The 17,478-nt window shown below is 60.7% G+C and overlaps 1 protein-coding gene across 2 annotated transcripts in view; it reads left to right on the top strand.

Annotated features, from left to right (window-relative positions):
• The window catches only part of ERICH6B (glutamate rich 6B), a 41,841-nt gene extending 27,940 nt beyond the window's left edge, over positions 1-13,901 (top strand). For both annotated transcript variants that reach the window (XM_016143849.2, XM_016143848.2), the window contains exons 9-15: positions 129-268; positions 2,500-2,561; positions 3,757-3,950; positions 8,218-8,303; positions 8,463-8,615; positions 11,208-11,433; positions 13,515-13,901. In XM_016143849.2, the coding sequence (XP_015999335.2) occupies positions 129-268; positions 2,500-2,561; positions 3,757-3,950; positions 8,218-8,303; positions 8,463-8,615; positions 11,208-11,433; positions 13,515-13,841 (1,188 nt within the window). In that variant the 3' untranslated portion in view covers positions 13,842-13,901. The remainder of the gene's footprint in view (positions 1-128; positions 269-2,499; positions 2,562-3,756; positions 3,951-8,217; positions 8,304-8,462; positions 8,616-11,207; positions 11,434-13,514) is intronic.
• The last annotated feature ends 3,577 nt before the right edge of the window (positions 13,902-17,478 follow it).

Here is a 17,478-nt window from a genome sequence, read left to right as displayed (position 1 = left end):
TTGTGGTTGTTAAATATGTTGAAATCTCATCTGGCACCTTTGGAAGTCAGGAAAGTGACTAATTAGTGAAGCGCTAATTTCCATATCTGGATGCTTTATCCTGTGCTATGTCTGTTTGTTCGTTGTAGTTTTTGAAGAGCTTCTCCTATCAGGCCGTCTTCAAAGCCGTGGTCAGAGAACTGACTGCTCGCAATGAACAGGAGGAGGACATTGACATTCCCCTGACCGCCCCCCTGGAGGGCGAGAACAGAAGGAAGCTGGGAATCCTGTAAGTGATGGGCGGGCGGAGGCACTGGCCAGTGGGGTCGAGGAGGCCAGAGGGGGCAGCAGAGAAAAGAGCCAGGCCAGGGCCAGGCAGGTCCCCTGAGTCGAAGAGCAGGTAGGAGCCAGGCGGGGGGGGGGGGGGGGGGGGGGGGGGGCGGGGGGGGGGGACAGGGGGACGGAACGATCTGGCTGCCGAAGCTCACGGGCAAGGAGACCCACAAGCATGGGAGGTCCAGGGTAGAGGACTAAGGCGAGCAGGGACAGAGGCCGGAAATCCAGGGCAGGAAAAATGTCTCGAAGGGACCACGAACTTCTACAAACGCCTGAGGAGCGAGGCCAGCCCCTGGTCCTTTGAAGAGAGGGGAGAGTGGGGACTCAAGATCCTGGGTGTCTGCCCAAGAAACCCCGTAGCTACATCCCCCGCTGAGCTGGTGCGTTCCCATGTTCCCTGGATGGGGGGCCCTGAGCTTCGCTGACCTGGGACTCACGGCCAGAACCCCCGTGTGGAGCGGGGAATGATAAGGTTACTGCAGACGGTGGCTGGCACCAAACCTTTCTAGTTGGCATGACCCCTGGTCACAGAATGTTCCAGAACTCCATTTGTACATCCAGCCTGTCTGTCGTGCATGGAAGCCTAGATTTTCATTCATCCAGCTGTCAGAAACCTTGGTGAGCAAGGTGACTTTCAGCCCCCCTCCCCCTGCCATGGATTTATTGCAAACTCTGCAGTGGCATGGGGAACGGGCTGTGGGGGACAGGGTGCCCTGTACAACCTCCTCGGTGAGTTGAGGCTTTCCCCAAAATCAGGAAGACAGACTGACTGACTTCCAGCAACTTCCACAGTGGGCTCGGCAGCATCCTGGGGCCAGTGAGCCCCGAGGCTTCTCTAGGAAAGGGGAAGGCAAACTACACAGCCCCAAACACAGAGAACATCCAAGCTTTCAGGTCCTCATGCAGCTGCAAAAAACAAACGCCAAACAATACCCCAGGTCATTCTGCCTCCCCCACGACGCTGCCCCCGCCCCGTTCCTTCCCATTTAAGCCCATAACCGAGGCTCATTCTAACCCGATTGCACGCAACAAGTATTTCCTGAGCCCCTACTGTGTGCTGATCTTCCAGCAGTGCACACTCCAGAGTTTCTGCCACTGAGGAGCTGGCTGGTAAGGGTTCCACCAGCAAAGGTGGGCAAAGGACCATGGGAGAGACCTCCCCTGGCGGGTGCCCTCCATGCAGTTCTAACTCGTGCACGCATCTGGCACCCCACCCCTGGCCTCGCCTCACCCGCTCTCGGTCCTCAGGCTTCCACAGATGACGTAGGCTAGGTCCCTGCTTCCCTCCTCAGTGCTAGCCACTGAGACAAATACGTGAGGTGCAAATGGGCCCGGAAGAGGCCGTCCTCACGTCCAGCCTTTGCTTCCAAGGCAGAACGGTGACCCCCGCTCTGCCAGGTGAAAACACAGCCCTGGCCGGTGACGGGGATTCGCGCGCGGGGCTGCTCGGGGTTGAATCGCGATGCTCTCTTCGCGGAATCCGAGCTGGGAACGTGAAACCTGCCTTGCCAAAGGCCTTTCTCACAACCGAGCCTGGGCCGCTCCTTGCTTTGGACGCCTTCTCTCGGATCCGAGCCCCAGGAAGCACGGCCGCCCCTGGAGGGCGTCTCCGCGTGGACGTCCAGCCGTCCAGGCCGCTGCGACCCCAGCAGGGCCCGCTCTGCGCACTGACGTGACAGGGGCTCAGGGGCCCGGCTATTCTGAAAAGCCACGCCTTTGGGGAGTTTTCACGGTGTCATGTTGAGTGAGATTATTGGAAACTTCCCTACCAGATGCCAAACGGGTTTCAAGCAGCTCCGTCCAGCCCAAGCGATCCCCAAATGCCACTCTCACCGGGGTACGTACAAGTCACGGAAAATTCCAGCTTCGTGAGCTTCGCTCGTAGAACCAGCCTTGCACGTGCACCTGCCGGTCCTGTCCCTCGCCGAATTTATTTTAAACGATTTGGGTGCCCGGGCCGAAGGCCGGTCAGAGGCCAGGAGGGAAACGCCGAGCGAGGCCGTGCGTGGCCCCTTTAGTCCTGAGCGCTGGCCGGGAAGAAAGGCCGGGACCGCGGGAGCCCGCAGCCCACCCTCCAACCCGGGAAAGGGCCTGGGCCGGGCCGGACGCCGTCCGCACGGTGCGGCGCTATGGGCGGCCGCGAACTCAGCCCCGGCTTTCAAAGGTAACTCACGTTCCTTTCAGGTTGAAGAAGAATTTTGAGAAGTTCAAGGAAATAATCCTGTGGATTATGAAGAAACGCGAAAGTAAGCCTGCAACTCTACGGCGCTTAGCGAGGGGTCACCTGTCGCATGGTAGAGACCTGGTCTCACAGCGTGTGGCTCTCTCCTTGAAGTGGCGCCAGCTGTGGGAACGGGGAGGTGGGGTGGGGGGGGGTGGACACAGTCGCTTCCAAGGACGGGAGGGGGAGGAGCCTCCGAACACCCGGATCCAGCCCCTGGGTCCATCAGCGGACACCTCCTCTCAATGACCTCCTCCGGCACTGTGCTGACCGCAATGGTGGGACAGCTAAGCTCTCTTAGCTGGCCGCCCCCTGACCTGGCTTTGGGGGGACCCGGGCCACCCCTTCCGGCCAGGCGCTTTCGGGCACCACTGCTCCCAACCCGTGTCACATGGCCACCAAGGGTCACCTGGGGCGTCCCTACTAGTTTAGTTCCAAAATTCAATTGTTTAAAGAAAATGGACGAAAGTGAAGATAAAAAGAAACTTGTTGCTGCTAAGGAAACTAATGCTTTTAAATTAAGAATTTAAATTATGCTTCGAATGCCTCAAGAAGACCCAATAAGAAAGCGGCTTTTTGAGAAAACATTGCTCGGATCTAGAGGTGCACCGAACATACCTACTAGCTTGACGAATACGGGGAACTTTTAAAAACGCCCTAATCCTATGCTCAGACTATTCAGAAATTTCCAAAATCAAAATTACGGGCACCACACATGTGGTTTGAGCGGCAATGATCACAGAGCCCCTCAGACCCCCCCGCCAGGGGGAGACCTTGACCTGCATTGAGAATGGTGTGTTCACGCGCATTTACGCTTCAGGTTAAAACGACACGCTTGTTTCCTTTGCCAACAGCTCCCCACTTTAGCCTTTTTTTTTTTTTTTTTATTAACTGAATTAGCAGCCACACTTCTCGATGGCATGTGGCTTGTGGCTATTGTCCCACCCTGCACGTCCCTGGACTGGGTCTTCTCCACGTGGCGTCCGGCAGCTAACACTGGGCTGGCACGTCGCAGGCCTTTGGTAAACAGGGGTTGAATAAACGAATAGGATAAACGAGAGCCGGAAATCTAGCCCCTCTGCAAAGGCGGGCCCCTTCCCAGCAGCCTCCCTCATGTGCGAGAACGTGGCCGTCACCACAAACCCCCAAACTCTCTTTGAGAGAAACAGATCTAAGTTGTTTTTTTGTTTTTTTGTTTTTTTTCCTTTTTTCCACCAAAGACTTGCTCAACCCCAAGGCTATAGGTATACCTACTATCACCTATCGCTTTGGGAGTCAGTTATCAGAAGACAAGGAGCCTGAGAGGCAAGAAGAAGTCAAGGAGCCGGAGAGGCAAGAAGTCAAAAAACCTCGTCAAATTGTTCGTCGAAAGAAGTTAGAAATAGACACGGAATGGATAAAGAACAAGACGGAGGTAAGGGGGCAGGACGCTGGCATTTTCACTGTGTGCAGGGGTTTTTGTTTTTGCTTTTGTTTTTTTGGCTCAGGTGAGACACACACACACACACACACACACACACACACACACACCTATCAGGGAGCTATCAGAGCCAACGCAAAACTTGAATACAAACGAGAAAAAGGTGTCCGATGTCTAGAGGTGCACCTGAGCGTGTGGGCTACTACAGACTGACTGAAGCTCTCACCAGGGCTCCCGGACACTCTGCTTACTATAGGGCCGGTATTTGGCAATTGAATGGGATTGGGAGTGGAGCAAAGGAAATGGGTGTTACATTATGTAGGTCCCTCTCCTAATGAATTTACAATCTATATCAAAAACCACTCACGTGGTGAATGGATAACCTATGATACCTTCATGCAACGGGATACTATTTAGTGCTAAAAAGAAATGAGCCGTCAGGCCATGAAAAGACATAGAAGGGCCTTAGATTCACGTAACGAAGAGAACCAGTCTGCAAAGACTACATACGGTATGATTCCAGCTACACGGTTAGTTAAGGGCACCCCGACATGCAGTCAAAAATCGGACATAACCCTCCGCAGCACAGACCCTCAACTGCACATCGAAAATACAACTGAGTCCTGAACAACACGAGTTTGAACCGCGTGGGTCTTACGGGCGGATATCGGGACGGACCCGTGCGTTTCAAACCCTGGTGCTCCAGGGCCCAACGCTGTGACATTCTGAAACAGGCAGAACCAAGGAGACGGGGAAAGCGTCAGCGGTTGCCCGGGGCTCGTGGGGAGGGGGGCCGAGCAGGCGGAGCGCGGAGGGCGGTCAGCGCAGCGAGGACACCCTGCGTGAGACCAGGAGTGGACACACGTCATCACACATTCGTCCAAACCCATAGAACATACAAGGCCAAGAGTGAAGCCTAAGGTGAACTGTGGACCCTGGGTGAGGAGGCCGTGTCAGGGCAGGCCCCTTGACCGACGGTGGAAATGTCCCCAGAGGTGAGGGATGTCGTCAACAGTGATGGAGGCTGAGCATGCGGCGGGCCGGGAGGTGCAGGGAATCTCTACACTTTCTGCTCAATTCGGCTGTGACCCGCTCTAAAAAACAAAGCCTGTTTTAGAAACCCAATCCCATGGTACGTGTACAAAGATGGATCCTACGAAGTCATAAGTGAAAACTAGTCTCAAAACCTTAGTCATTTGGAGTGCGTTAATAATCAGGCCTGAAGCTCGCAAGGGAGCATCGAGTGGGAACCAGAACCGCGAACCACGTGATCGACTTTACGCCTTCTGCACACGTACACTGAGAGCCGGCGGTGCCAGGACCCCTCCTATGTGCTGGAGCCCCGAGAGTAAACAAGACGCAGCCCCCGAGCCCACGGGACTGAAGCTCCAGTAGAGGAGACAGTGTGCATGTGAAAATCCTGTTCAGTGCGACACCAGGTATTGTCAGGTGCCATGGGGACCAGGCAGCAAAGGAGCTAGAGTGTCGTCGAGCCTAGGATGAGTGAGCCACGCAGGTCGCTGGCGGGAGGGTGGTCTAAGCAGAACGAATGAATCAAAGGCCCTGAGGCCGCTGTCTCGGGGCAGCCGTGAGTGAGGGAGGGACGGGGCATGAGCTCGGATGCCCCGACCAGGCGGGGCCTCGTGCGTCACGGTAAGACTCCGGATTGTATCCTACGGATGAGGCGGCACCGGCGGAAGGTCTCGAGCAGGAAAGAAACATGCCCTGGCCAGCTCCACAAGAATCTTTCTGGCTGCCGTATGGAGCACAGGTTTAAGAGGTCAAGCAAAAGGCAGAAAACCCACGTGGGGACCATCGGCTCGGGGGAGAGATGGTGGGCATCTCCGCCACGTGTTGGCAGGAGAGGCGTGAAACGCAGTCCGGTTTGGGGTAGTCGTGGAAGGGAGACTCGAGAGGGCTTCCCGTTGCCCCGGAAGCGGACGTGAGGGAAAGAGAAGCATGGACCCGGGCGCCGTGGCCCAAGCGACTGAGTAAATGCTGGGTGCTCGGGCGGCTTTGGAAAGGAAGACCCCAAATACAAATATCCTCTTCGAGGAGCCTCTTCCAGAAGCTTTTTACAGGCCATCGGGGCGACCCAACCACAGGCGTGTTCTTACGAGGCACATTTTTAGATTTGAAAAAAAGGAAAGAGCCGTGATCTGCAGACTAAATGCGGGAGGCAGTGCGTCCCCAGCCCGCTGGGGGCGGCCTGCGGGAGTCCGGCTCTCCTCTCACCGGACGACTTGGTGCGAGTCGCTTAGCCTCTCTTAAATGGGGACGATGACCGCGCCTCCTTCGTAGGGTCATTGTGTAGGGACGGTGAGAGTTGAGTCGGTCATAGGAACTCGCGGCGGTTCCCACCCAGAGGCCCATGTAAAGACCTGCCCGCAGCTCTTCCGCCACAAGCCGCCGCATTTCTTTCTTTTATTGTCATAGATCTTGGCGTTCGGCCACGAGTTTTCTTGAACGAGGGATTGGTTGACTGTTAAAAATAATAGTTTGAAAGTCCCTGGTCTGACTGACTTCTAGTTAGAGTAACGTGGGTCACTAGATGCCCTGAAAAGCTGGCTATGAACACCTGGGAAATTTAGATGAAATGTTAAAAAAAAAAAAAAAAAAAAAAAGGGGTCCTTTTAAACACAGAGCCGAGTGTGTAAGAAAGTAAGGGAAATGATACCAGGGACGGAAACCGGAAAGGCAGAAGGGCGAGCGTGTGGACGGGTGCGGGTGAGGCGGTGTGTGCGGCGTGACGGGCGGGGGTGGGGTGGGGTCGCGGCAGTCGGACGCGCCCCGATAACCCAGGAGCTGGGGTTTTACCGCCGTTTGGGAACAGGACACGATCGGGTCCCGTGCATCACTCTCGAGGGCCCTCGAAATCGCTACAATACGGGATCCCCCACTAGGCCACAAAACCGCGCTCAGCAAACACCGAGCAGCTGGCGTCAGAGCGACTGTGCCTCTCGCCCCGAAGCATTTTAATCAGTAACGAGGGGCGCATAGCGCGAGGCGAGGGGCGCGGTGCAGGCGTGAAACACGCGTGTCGAAGGAGAAATCACGCCGAGATTCGAAAATAGTTCCCGTGCGACGGCAGGTAAATACGCTCACTGGAAACAGCTAACACAGTGTTTTGAGAGAAATGTTGTAGCTTTAGACGCTTCTATTAAAGGAGGAGAAGGAGGATCGAGAAGAGGAAAACCAATGAGCTTAAGATTCAATTCAAGGAATTAGAAAAATTCAATGGAGTAGTATAGAAAACCCACAAAAAGTAGAAGTGCATCAATGATAATAATAAGAGCAGAAGTTGATACAATGGACAAGAGAGAATAGAATAAATAGAACAGTCTTTGAGAAGACGAACAAAACGGGCCAATCTTCAGGCAGGGTTGATCCAGAAAAGAAAAAAAACCAGAGAAGGTATTAATAACATAAAGAATGAAAACAAAAACATGAATACAGGGAAAAGATTTTTTCAATATTATGTAAAAAAAATTATAATACATTTGAAAATTTTACATGAAATAAATAATTTTCTAGAACAATATAATTCACTCACTCAGACTCAAGAAGAAATAAAGACCCTGAACATACCAACATTACGAGTTGAATTCTTTCCCCCCGAAAAGATGTGTTTACGTCCTAAGCCCCAGGGCCTGGGGACGCGACTTGATTTGGAAAATGTCGAGGCCGTAGTCCATGAAGACGCGGTCACACGGGCGCGGCGGGGGGGAGGGGGGGCCCTGCGTGCTGTGACAAGCAGCCGCCGCGCGAAGTCACAGACGCGGGGACACGGCCCGCGAAGACGGAGGCAGGGACCGGAGCGACGGGACGCACGCGACAAGAAGGGGCTCGGGGAGGGGCGTGAGGCAGACGCGGCCGCGGAGCCTCCGGGACGGACGCCCCTGCCGCTGCTCGACCCCCGCCTGCTGGCCTCCGCGGCGGCCGGGCGGGCGGAGGACACGATGCTGCGGTTCACACGGCCCGGTCCGCGCGCCACAGTCACGGGAAACGGACAAACGACGCACCCGAGCGAAGGGACAGTCGAAAACCTGCACGGCCGCGCGCGGAGTGACCCGTCTCGGCCTCCTCGCCACACGGGCACGCGACCCGAGGCCCTGCGGGCTCTGCGGCACAGACTCCCCAGCTGGCCGGTGGGCGGGGTGGCACGGGGCGCTCGGGGTGGGCAGGCGGGTCCCGAGCGCCGGGATCGCAATCGGGACCAGCGGCCTCGCGCCCTTCTCATAGGCGCGGCTTCCCTCCCCAGGTGCATCAAGACAACGCAAAGCTAGATTTCTACCCCGACGAGAGCATCTTCCAAATCCTCTTTCCCGACGGATCGGGCCAGATACAGTATCCGCTGGAGCAGCAGGACACACGAGGACACACACGCCGCCCAAAAAGTGTGTGACGCGGGGCCGGGGCCTGGGTGCGACTGGGCCCACGGACTCCGCGGGCTCCGCCTTCTCGAGGGGACCCCAAGGGGCTGCTTGTGCCTTAACCACCTTCCAGCTACCCATCCGGGAACCTGGCTCTGCTCATCCTCAGCTCGGCAGAGGGCAAGTTCACGTACATCGTTCTGGAAGACAGCCGACAAATGCAAATACAGGCCCTCGTCAACAACGCCGGCCACGCCACCTTCCACAACGAGAACAGAGAAATCTGGTGAGTGTGGGCGGCGAGTCCCGAGCGCTCTTCTCCGTGGGGAGCAGGGGGCTGAAGGCTCCGTCCGCCCTCCAGACTCTGACCGGCAGGCTGGGGTGGGGCGTGGAGCTCTGTGTTCTCCAAAGCTCCCAGGCGGTTGGGCAAGTCAGCCGGGCGTGGGACCCCAGGCCGGCGCACCCTCCGCCGGCCTCCGAGGCTTCGGAAAGTGGCCGGTGCCCATGAGCGGGCAGCAGCACGGCCCGTCTGCCAGGGCCGTGGCCCCCAAGGGCCGTGAGATAATGGCGGGATTCCAAGGAGACGCTTCGCTCCTCATCACAACCGACGGGGAGCTGCCCCCCCGGCCCCCCCGGGCCGCGTGAGGGTGGCTGCTGCGCTCACACCCCAGACTCCAGGGAAGCCTCGGCTTCGTGAGGAAATGGGCCCGAATGTCCCGTCCTGGGGGCAGCAGTGGCCGGCGGTTCCCTCTCTCGCTTCCAGGCCTCGGGCAGCAGCCAGCTCAGTGCCCGCCTCCCTCTCCCCTTGGGACCCGCCGTCCTCTCGCCCTGAAGGCTTTCTGAGGCTGCTAACCGTGTCACAGCTCGCGGGCGGGAGACACGCAGCTGGCTTTTCCTTCTAACGCCGAGCGCCCTGTCCGCTGGCAAGGGCCAGTGGGGGAGGCTCGGTGTGGCCCAGGGAGGGTCCTGCCCGCCGGGCCACAGATCAAGGCCCAGGACACGCTGAGGGGGCTCCACCCGTACCCCAGCGGCCCCTCCACACTCGGCTGGACGCTGCCGCCTGACCACCCCGCCCCCGCCTCCCCCAAGGGCAGCTGCGTGCTCTGGCTTGACTTAAACCACAGCAAAGCCGCGCCGACAGCATCGGGCATCAGAGACCTGGACGGGGGAGACACTGTCCCTATCACCCCCCACTCCCGTCACCCCCGAAAGGCCACACACACAGGGCAGAATGGGCTCCCCATCCCCGGGCATGGCAGCACCCAAGAAAAATGTGACCCCGCAGCAGAGAGGTGCTTACAGGAATTCATCATCGGAACGCGGTTCCGTTGTCACGGGACTTTTTTGGAAAAGACCTTCCAAGTTTTCCGGGAAGCACGGAGCTGTCGGGCAGGGCCCACCCGCCGAATCGGTGCCAGGGATCCCCACAGCTGCTGCCCAGGCTGGGGTGCGGGGAGCCCCACACTGCATGGGCACGAGATGGCTTGGCAGCTACGCTGTTCCAGGATTTCCTGGGTCATGTTTTGACTCCCATCTCGTCAGAGAAGGTAGAGGGCGTGGCTGTAGTTTGCTGGGTGTGTGGACGCTCAACTCCAGCATCTCCCCCAAACTCCAGGCCCTGGGCTTGAGGAACCCCAGACCGGACCTCCCGCCAGGTGTCAGGGTCCCTCCCACCCAGCGAGGGGCCCCAGACCTGCCCAAAGTCAGGGACCTTGGTGGGTGGGTCCCCTCACACCATAGCTTGGGGTACTTGCACCCCTCGAGGAGGCACCTCCAATTCAGACGTTTTGGGGTGTTCTAGACCCTGCTTTCCCGAGGAAGCCTTAGCCCAGAGCTGGGTCCCCTGAGGCAGGCGCTGACCTCTAACCCCAGGGAGCAGGGAGGGCCTGACGTGGAGTAGGGGGGTGCAAAGGGCTGGAGTCTGCAGGCCTGCCCCGTGGGGTGGGAGAAGGACCCCCTCTCTGTCCCCTCCCCGTGGACGACTGTAACCCTAACGCCCGCCGGCGTCCTGCCTTGCGCAGGCTGCTACTGCTCTCAACGACCCCATGAGGAGGACACCGGCGTCATCTGCATTCTTAGTTGACATTGAGGCACAGAGAGGTTAAATGACGACTGGACTCGCTGCTCCCGTGTGTGTGCATGTGCGTGTGCGTGCGTGTGCGCGTGTGCGTCTCACGGAGAGTCACGAACATGAGCAAGCGGTGAAAATTAAGCCGCCCGCTGCACGCACTCCCAGCTGAGGCTGAACGGGGCGGGCGTCCCCCGGCCGGGGGCGGCGGACGGAGCCGGCGGCACAGGGCCGTGTCATGCCGGGAGCCCCAGCTCGGGGGCCAGGCGGCTCTCAGGTGACCTAGGGGAGCTAGGCGCGGGGATATTTCTCCTCGGACAAGGGGTTCGGTATTTACCAACGTTCAAAGCGACTTAAGAGACCCTGACTGCACGTCGCGCATAGCCAGGGTCGACCGTATGGATCAGTAAATTACACGAGGATGCCAACCGGGGTGGAGGAAACCGGGGGGCGGGTGTGGACAGGGCTGCTCCCAGGGGGTGACGCTAAGCAGGAGCCGGCTGGCTGTGCGGCTCCGTCCCGGGAACAGGACGCGGCATGGGAGCCGGGGGCCAGGGACGGAAGACAGGAGGGAAGGACTCCGGCACGGCTCGGGGGACAGGCAGCACCTGGTCTTGGGTCCGCCCTCCTGGTTGGGGCTCCTCCCACGAGCCAAGACCTCTGGTCCCCTGGGGCCTGTTTGTGGGCAAAGAAGGACCAAGAAACGGGGGGCTTGGAGGGGAGAGGGCAGGCCCGTGTCCCCACAGGAGAGGCTGTGCCCTCTGCCCCAGGGCCACGCGCAGTGGCTGCCAAGGCGACTTCTTGGTCTAGGTTGAGCCTGAGCCCAAACCTGGGCTACTACTTCGCCAAAGACCACGCCCAGAAGGCCTGGAACTGGTGGAACCTAAGGGAGCACGTCCACGCCCCCCCCGTCCAGCCCGTCTGCCTACGGCTCAACCGGCACATCGAGGTGCACGTCAGGAGCCAGGACACGATCAACTTCTGCTTCACCCACCAAAAGAACCACGTCTGCTTAAACCTGGGCACCAAGTACAAGGTACGGTCTCCGCGCCGCGGGCCCCGGCCAGGTTCTGCACTACTCCACCCACGGAAACCCAGGGGGCCCCCCGCCGGGCCCGATGCCTGAGCACACACGAAGGCGTTCGTTTCACACCTGCGTGCCGTGGGTTTGGGCTCTGAGGACAGTGACACCCTCGAATCGCTCAGCCGCAAACGAAGGGGGCGTCCGCGTTGCTTCCCCCTAGACGTGCTCCTCTCGAAACAGACGGCCCCCCGCAAGGCCGTGCAAAAAAGTCTGGGGGAGGAACAGCTTCCTGGGGCCGCCGTAACACACGACCACGCACCTGGGGGGCTGAGAGCCACAGAAGGGCGTTCTCCCGCAGTTCTGGGGACGAGAGGTCTAACACCGAGGTGTCGGCTGGGCCGGCCCGCTCCGGAGGCCCTGCGGCCGGGTCCTCCCTGCCTCTCCCAGCTCCCGGGGGTCCCAGGCTCTCCTCGGCTGGGGGCGGCATCGCTCTGGCCCCTGCCTCTGTCTTCAGGAGCCTTTTCCTCCGCGTGCCTCCGGGGACTCCATCTCCCTCTCTCGCCCCCTGTAAGAGCACCGGCCATTGGCTTAAGGGCCCGTCCTGAATCCCCACCCTGAGGTCTTTCATTTAATGACACTGGCAAAGATCCTGTTTCTAAATACAGTGATATTCATGGGTGACTGGGGATTAGGACGTCCACATGGATTTTGGGGGCCACGATTCAACCCCCTACAAATGGTGAGTCTGGACCCTAGAGTTTGCAGCGTAAGAGGACAAGAGGGTGAGACGCCCCCCCTCCCCCCGCCGAGGACCAGAGTCGAGGAGAGGACTCGGGGTGTCCCCCGCCCCACCCTGCAGAAGGCGCTTTGTACAGACCCGCCAGAGAGGACTGCCTGGGCGGCGGACGGACAGACGGACGGACAGACACGACTCCTGGGAAGTGAGGCAGACGGAGAAGCAGCTGCACAGCAGACGCCAGCGAAAATACCATCTGACCAGCAGGGAGGGACGTGTGGGCTCAGGGCGCCCCCCACCCCAGGGTGCCCAGGACAGGACACATTCCGTGCGGAGACCAGGACAGGGACGAGCAGAGCCGATGGCTGGCCGCCCGACACTCCCTTGCCCGCCGTTCTGCAGGCTGAATAACGGGGCCCCCGCCCCCTCACCTGCCCCGGGCTTTCCGGCGGGCGGCCCAGGAAGGAGGCGGCGCACACAGCCTGCCCCGAGTCTTCCGTTTGCCCCCCGCACGGTGGTGACCAGCCAAGGGAGGGCGTGAGGACCTGGGCCACCGGCCTTCGAATCGCGGTGGGGGTGCACTGAGGGAGGGGGGCCAGGGAAGTCAGTGGCCCACGGGGCAGGTGAAGGGCCGACGCGGGCGGAGAGCCGGGTGCCAGCAGAGGGTGCGTCCAGACGAGGCAGATCGGCACAGACGTGACTGGCCGGCAGGGTGCTCGCAGGCCGGGCGGCAGCCCCGCCATGCCCTGTATGACAGCCCGCAGGCCTCTTGCTCTTTCTGAGCCTGCCGTCATCTGTAAAACGGGGCACAGCGTCGCCGTAAGGCTTCAGCAAGACGCTCTGTGTGAAAACGTTTCAGAATCCGGACACCACACAGGCACAGGACGAACTGGCATCAGCCTCTGCCACCCCCCCCTGCCTCCAGGGGGCCCTGGGCTCAGTCTGCTGTAGGCTACAAACCAAGGCGGAGGTGGCCCAGACACACTCCACGGGGGCCCAGGTGGACGTGGGCTCGTGGCCAGGCGTGGCAGAGAGTCTCCCGGCCGTGGTTGGGCCTCAGGCTCCCCCCACGGTGGAGGTCATGGGGAGAAGCCGGACGCCCCCAGGAGGGCACAGCCTTTGGAAGGCAGGCCGCCCCGGGGCTCAGGCACTGGCACCCTTCGGTTCGGGGTCGGGCCGGGATGTGGCTCCGGGGGCAGTCAGTGAGGGTGGTTGTGTGTGGCGGGGCCGGGAGCACGGATTTGCCCTGGAGAGTGCGGGCTGGGGCCTGAGCACGGGGGCCTCATCCTGGGGCCGTGGGGGGTGTGGGATCCCAGGGCAGCACACGCGCTCACCCGGCCCCCCATGAACCCCGCAGTTCCTGACCCCGGAGATGCTGAGCGAGATGAAGAACCAGGCGGCCCTGGAGGTGGACGCTGGCGCACTGGCACGGAGGGCCCGCGTGCTCCTGGGGAAGATGAGCAGGCTCGTGAACTTCCTGACCATCCCGGACTTGGAAAACTTCCTGGAGGCCGCCAGCATCCTGCTGACAGACAACATGAAGCTCCCCAGGAAGTTCCGGGCCCGGGTCGAGGAGGCCACCACTCTGGTCTACGGCTCCTTCAGCTCCTACTACAGGTCTGGGGAAGGCAGGGTCGTCAGAGGCACCAAGCGCCGTGTAGGTCCTTTGAGAGCTGGTTTGTAATTCGGGACCCGTCACAGTGACTTGGTTTGGAAAAAAAAAAAAAAAAAAAAAAACAAGTGTTGAACGGATCTGGCGGACGCTGAGGCCGGACACAGAAAGGGCCGTCTCGCCGGCGAGCTGGTCCCGCAGACGATACACGGCCCCGCCTGCGCCGCCTGCGCCGCCTGGTGACCTGTGTGCGGCATTCTTTCGCGGCCTCCCTGCACTTAGGTCGACTCAGGGCACAGGCTGTCCCGACGTCTAGCTCTGACCTCGGGCAGCCAGCCTCGTGCCTCCGTGTCCCCATCTGCAAAGTGGGTCTAGAAAGAGCAGAGCAGGCGGCCCTCACTCTGACCCCATCACCGCAAACACCCCCTCCGCCAGCGCCGCCCAGGCTGAGGGAAGCCCAGGCGGCGGACCGGCAGCAGCCTCCGGCAGCCCCCCCAAACCGGGGCCCAACCGCAGCCCGACTGCAGCCCGACCAAACGGACCCACACTGAACGCACCCCCAACAGCTGGGACCCCTTTGGTCACTGGTAGCAGCCGCCAGCTCGAGTAGGTGAAGCAGAATGGCAACTGTAACCTGGGTCCTCAGGGTGGCGCGCGGAAGGCCTCGCACGCTCACCGCTGACCCGGGCACGTGTTCGATGCACCTGTCGCGCGACCTCGTCTCCCGCTCTCCCTCTCCCGTGGCCTCTGACGCCTGGCTTCAGGAGGCCACTCCCGGTGCGGCCCGGGGTGGGGTCATGTCTTGGAAACGCAGCTCCTCTCGATGCCTCCGATGGGGAGCCGTGGTAGCTTCTAGAAGAGGAGCCGGGCAGCGTGCCTTTCACACAGCACACGTCCCAGGACGATCTCGGCTGCAGCTACACCCGACAGCACAGGAAACCCCTTGCTGCGGCTCAGCCTGGCAGCGAGCCACCCCCCGCTGGGGGCGGCCACTCCCGAGCCCCACCATTTGGGACCCTGCCCCCCGCCCCCGAACCTTCGCCAAATGTCCCGTCATCACCCCAAACCGCGAGGCTGGGCAGCCGGGGCGGGGCTGGAGTGGCGAGCGTTACACACTCGCTCCCGCCCCGTGACCGTCACACCTTGGTGGTGACCAGTGCCACTAGCCAGGACGCACCGCGGCTGCAGCCGTGAGTGGCCCTGGCCCCCGCGGCCGCGCGCCTCACAGGCCCGCCTCGCCTTTCAGGGGGCCTCTGCTCAGTGCGTGGAGAGGCCCCTTTCCTTACCGGACACTAGCGACAAGCTCCTGGGTCACACTGGGCGGCGAACTCGTCCTCCCGAGCTCGCAGCCCAACCCAGACGTTTCCCCTGGGACCGAAGGCCGTGGGGTCGGAGGCACGTGCCCCGGCCCCGCCGCCTGCTCGCTGGGTGGCGAGTGACTCTGCGACGGCTTCCTTGTCTGTAATGGGGGGGGGGGGGTTTCTAGCAAAGACCAAAGGACCTGGCATCGGCCACGCAGTCAGCGGGGCGCTGAACAGACACGGGCCCCGCTGTGACCAGCCATTTCCTCCCGCTGGTCTTTCCCGTCACGAGACCCGAAGCTCGGTCCCATCAACGCAGCGGCTGTGACCAGGTGTCCCCGCAGAGGCGCTGTGTTTGGTCAACCCGTTTCAAAGTATTTTGCTGCCAACACTGGCTAGACGGGAGATCTCACAGAAATACGGATTACCAGCTGCTCCTGTGTCCGCCGCTCTGCGCCTGTGAGGTCAAAGGCCGGGCATTATCCCGAGGTCCCCAGGGACGATTTTCAGTAGGAAAAGCCAGTTGCCTCACAGATGCCGAAGGAAATGAAGTGGCCACTGGGGGATGGGGGGGGGGGCCGGGGGCGTAACACTCCAGACCCCTCCCTCCGCATCGGCTTGCCACACAGTGGGGCAGCTCCCGCGACAGAAACGCACTGTCCGGCAGCGGTGGACGCAGCAAGCCCAAAGTCAGGGGCTTCCCGGAGGGCGCTGGGTCTCTGGGCGTCTCTCCGGGCTGCCGGGCGCCCCGCGGCGCTCTCCCCGAGTGCGCGTCTCAGGTTCCCGGACGGGGCCCGCCCCGCTCCAGCACGGCCTCCTCTGACGAGTGGCCGCATGTGCATCAGCCCCGTGTGCCAGGAAGGCCACAGCCCGCGGCACTGCGGACAACACAGCACAGCCCCGAACGCCCTGCCCGCCTCGCACCCGGCCCCTCCCGGTCCCTCGGCTTCCCGAGGGGCAGTTTCTCTGACTCACTTTATCCTCAGTGAGTTGGCAGGAAAAGGTGTTTCTCCTAAAACGGAAGGGAGGGTAGCTGGGCACCTGCTCGCCCCTGCCCTGTCCTTGACCCACGGGGTCCCCGACGGGGAACTCCGGCAGCGGACGCCCGGAGGCGGCCAGTCTGGACCCCGGCCCCCCGAAATGAATTCCTAGTTAATTCAGTGCTTAATTACACCACGCGACAAACAGACAGTGTACGCCTCCGCGTGCTTGGGGACCAAAGAGAGAACGGGCTGCCTGCCCTCGGGGGCCAGAGACACGAGCTATGGCGAGATGATGGCATGGTGGCTCTGCGGAGCAGCGCACGTGGAGGCGAAGCCGCAGAGGCACCGGGGGCAGCGGGAGGGGGCGCGGCAAGCCTCTCGGAGGGGGTGGCCTTTGAGCCAGCGCTGGTGAATGAAAGGGGGTGGGGGTGGGGTCCCCTGGAGAGGCAAGAGACAGAGAGAGGGCACCGAGGGCGACACACAGGCTGTGGCACTGGGGGACACGTGGGGGAGTGTCTCTTTCCAACCGCCCAGTCATCCCGGCGGGTGTGCACTACGGGGCAGCAGTGCCCCGCCCGTCACCAAATGAGAAAAGGCTGTGTCGGTCGCGGGCCAGGCGGGGCGCCTTAACGACTTGACACTAAAAGGGAACGAAGAGAGTCCCGCAGAGCACGGGGACAGCAGGCGCACGGCAGGGCTCGCCCGGCTCGCCCGACTTGCCCTTGCTGAGCGGCGGGCCCAGCCGGGCTGCGGGACGGGGGGCTAGCGCCCAGGACGGGGTCGCAGGGTGCAGAGGCCGGGTCGCAGCAGCTTCCCACTGGGCACCAGGAAAACTCGCCAGACCTCCCACGCTCTGCCGACAGCCGCGCTGTAGAAGGAAAACGGCCCCCCGGGACGGAGACCCCCTTCCCGCATGCCCTGCGGGGCACGTCCCGCAGCCTGCAGGGCCCACCGTCGCACCAGCTGGCAGAGGAGACGCGTCTCCAGGGCCCCGCTTCGGCACCTCAAAGCAGGGCAAAAAGGAGTGGATTTGGAGCCGAGGCCATGACCCAGCGGCTAGCACAGACACCGCCCCCTCCTCGCTCTAGAACGCTCCCAAGCGTGGAAAACCGCACACACATGCACGTGCACGCACGCACTCTCTCGCTGTTACTTCTCACAACCACATGGGGATCTACAGGGAGCTCAATAAAAGTTTCAATTAAAAAAAAAAATTTAAGCATTCACACACATGACAGACCCATGAGGACAAAGTAGGAAGCAAAAATCTTTATTTTTAAAAAATTCACATTTATTAAAAACAGCAATTTCTAGCCAAATAATATAAAGCATTTTAAATTAATTATCTGAAAGTATGTACACTCTCTGTATAAGTGAACACTCGAAACTGTACAGATTTAAACAAATATTCATTTAGCAAACAAG

This window comes from Rousettus aegyptiacus, unplaced genomic scaffold, assembly GCF_014176215.1.
Source record: "Rousettus aegyptiacus isolate mRouAeg1 unplaced genomic scaffold, mRouAeg1.p scaffold_m13_p_11, whole genome shotgun sequence".
NCBI classification, from domain to species: domain Eukaryota; kingdom Metazoa; phylum Chordata; class Mammalia; order Chiroptera; family Pteropodidae; genus Rousettus; species Rousettus aegyptiacus.
The sequence above is the reverse complement of the archived record's forward strand: the minus strand, read 5'-3'. Positions and strand labels throughout refer to the sequence as shown.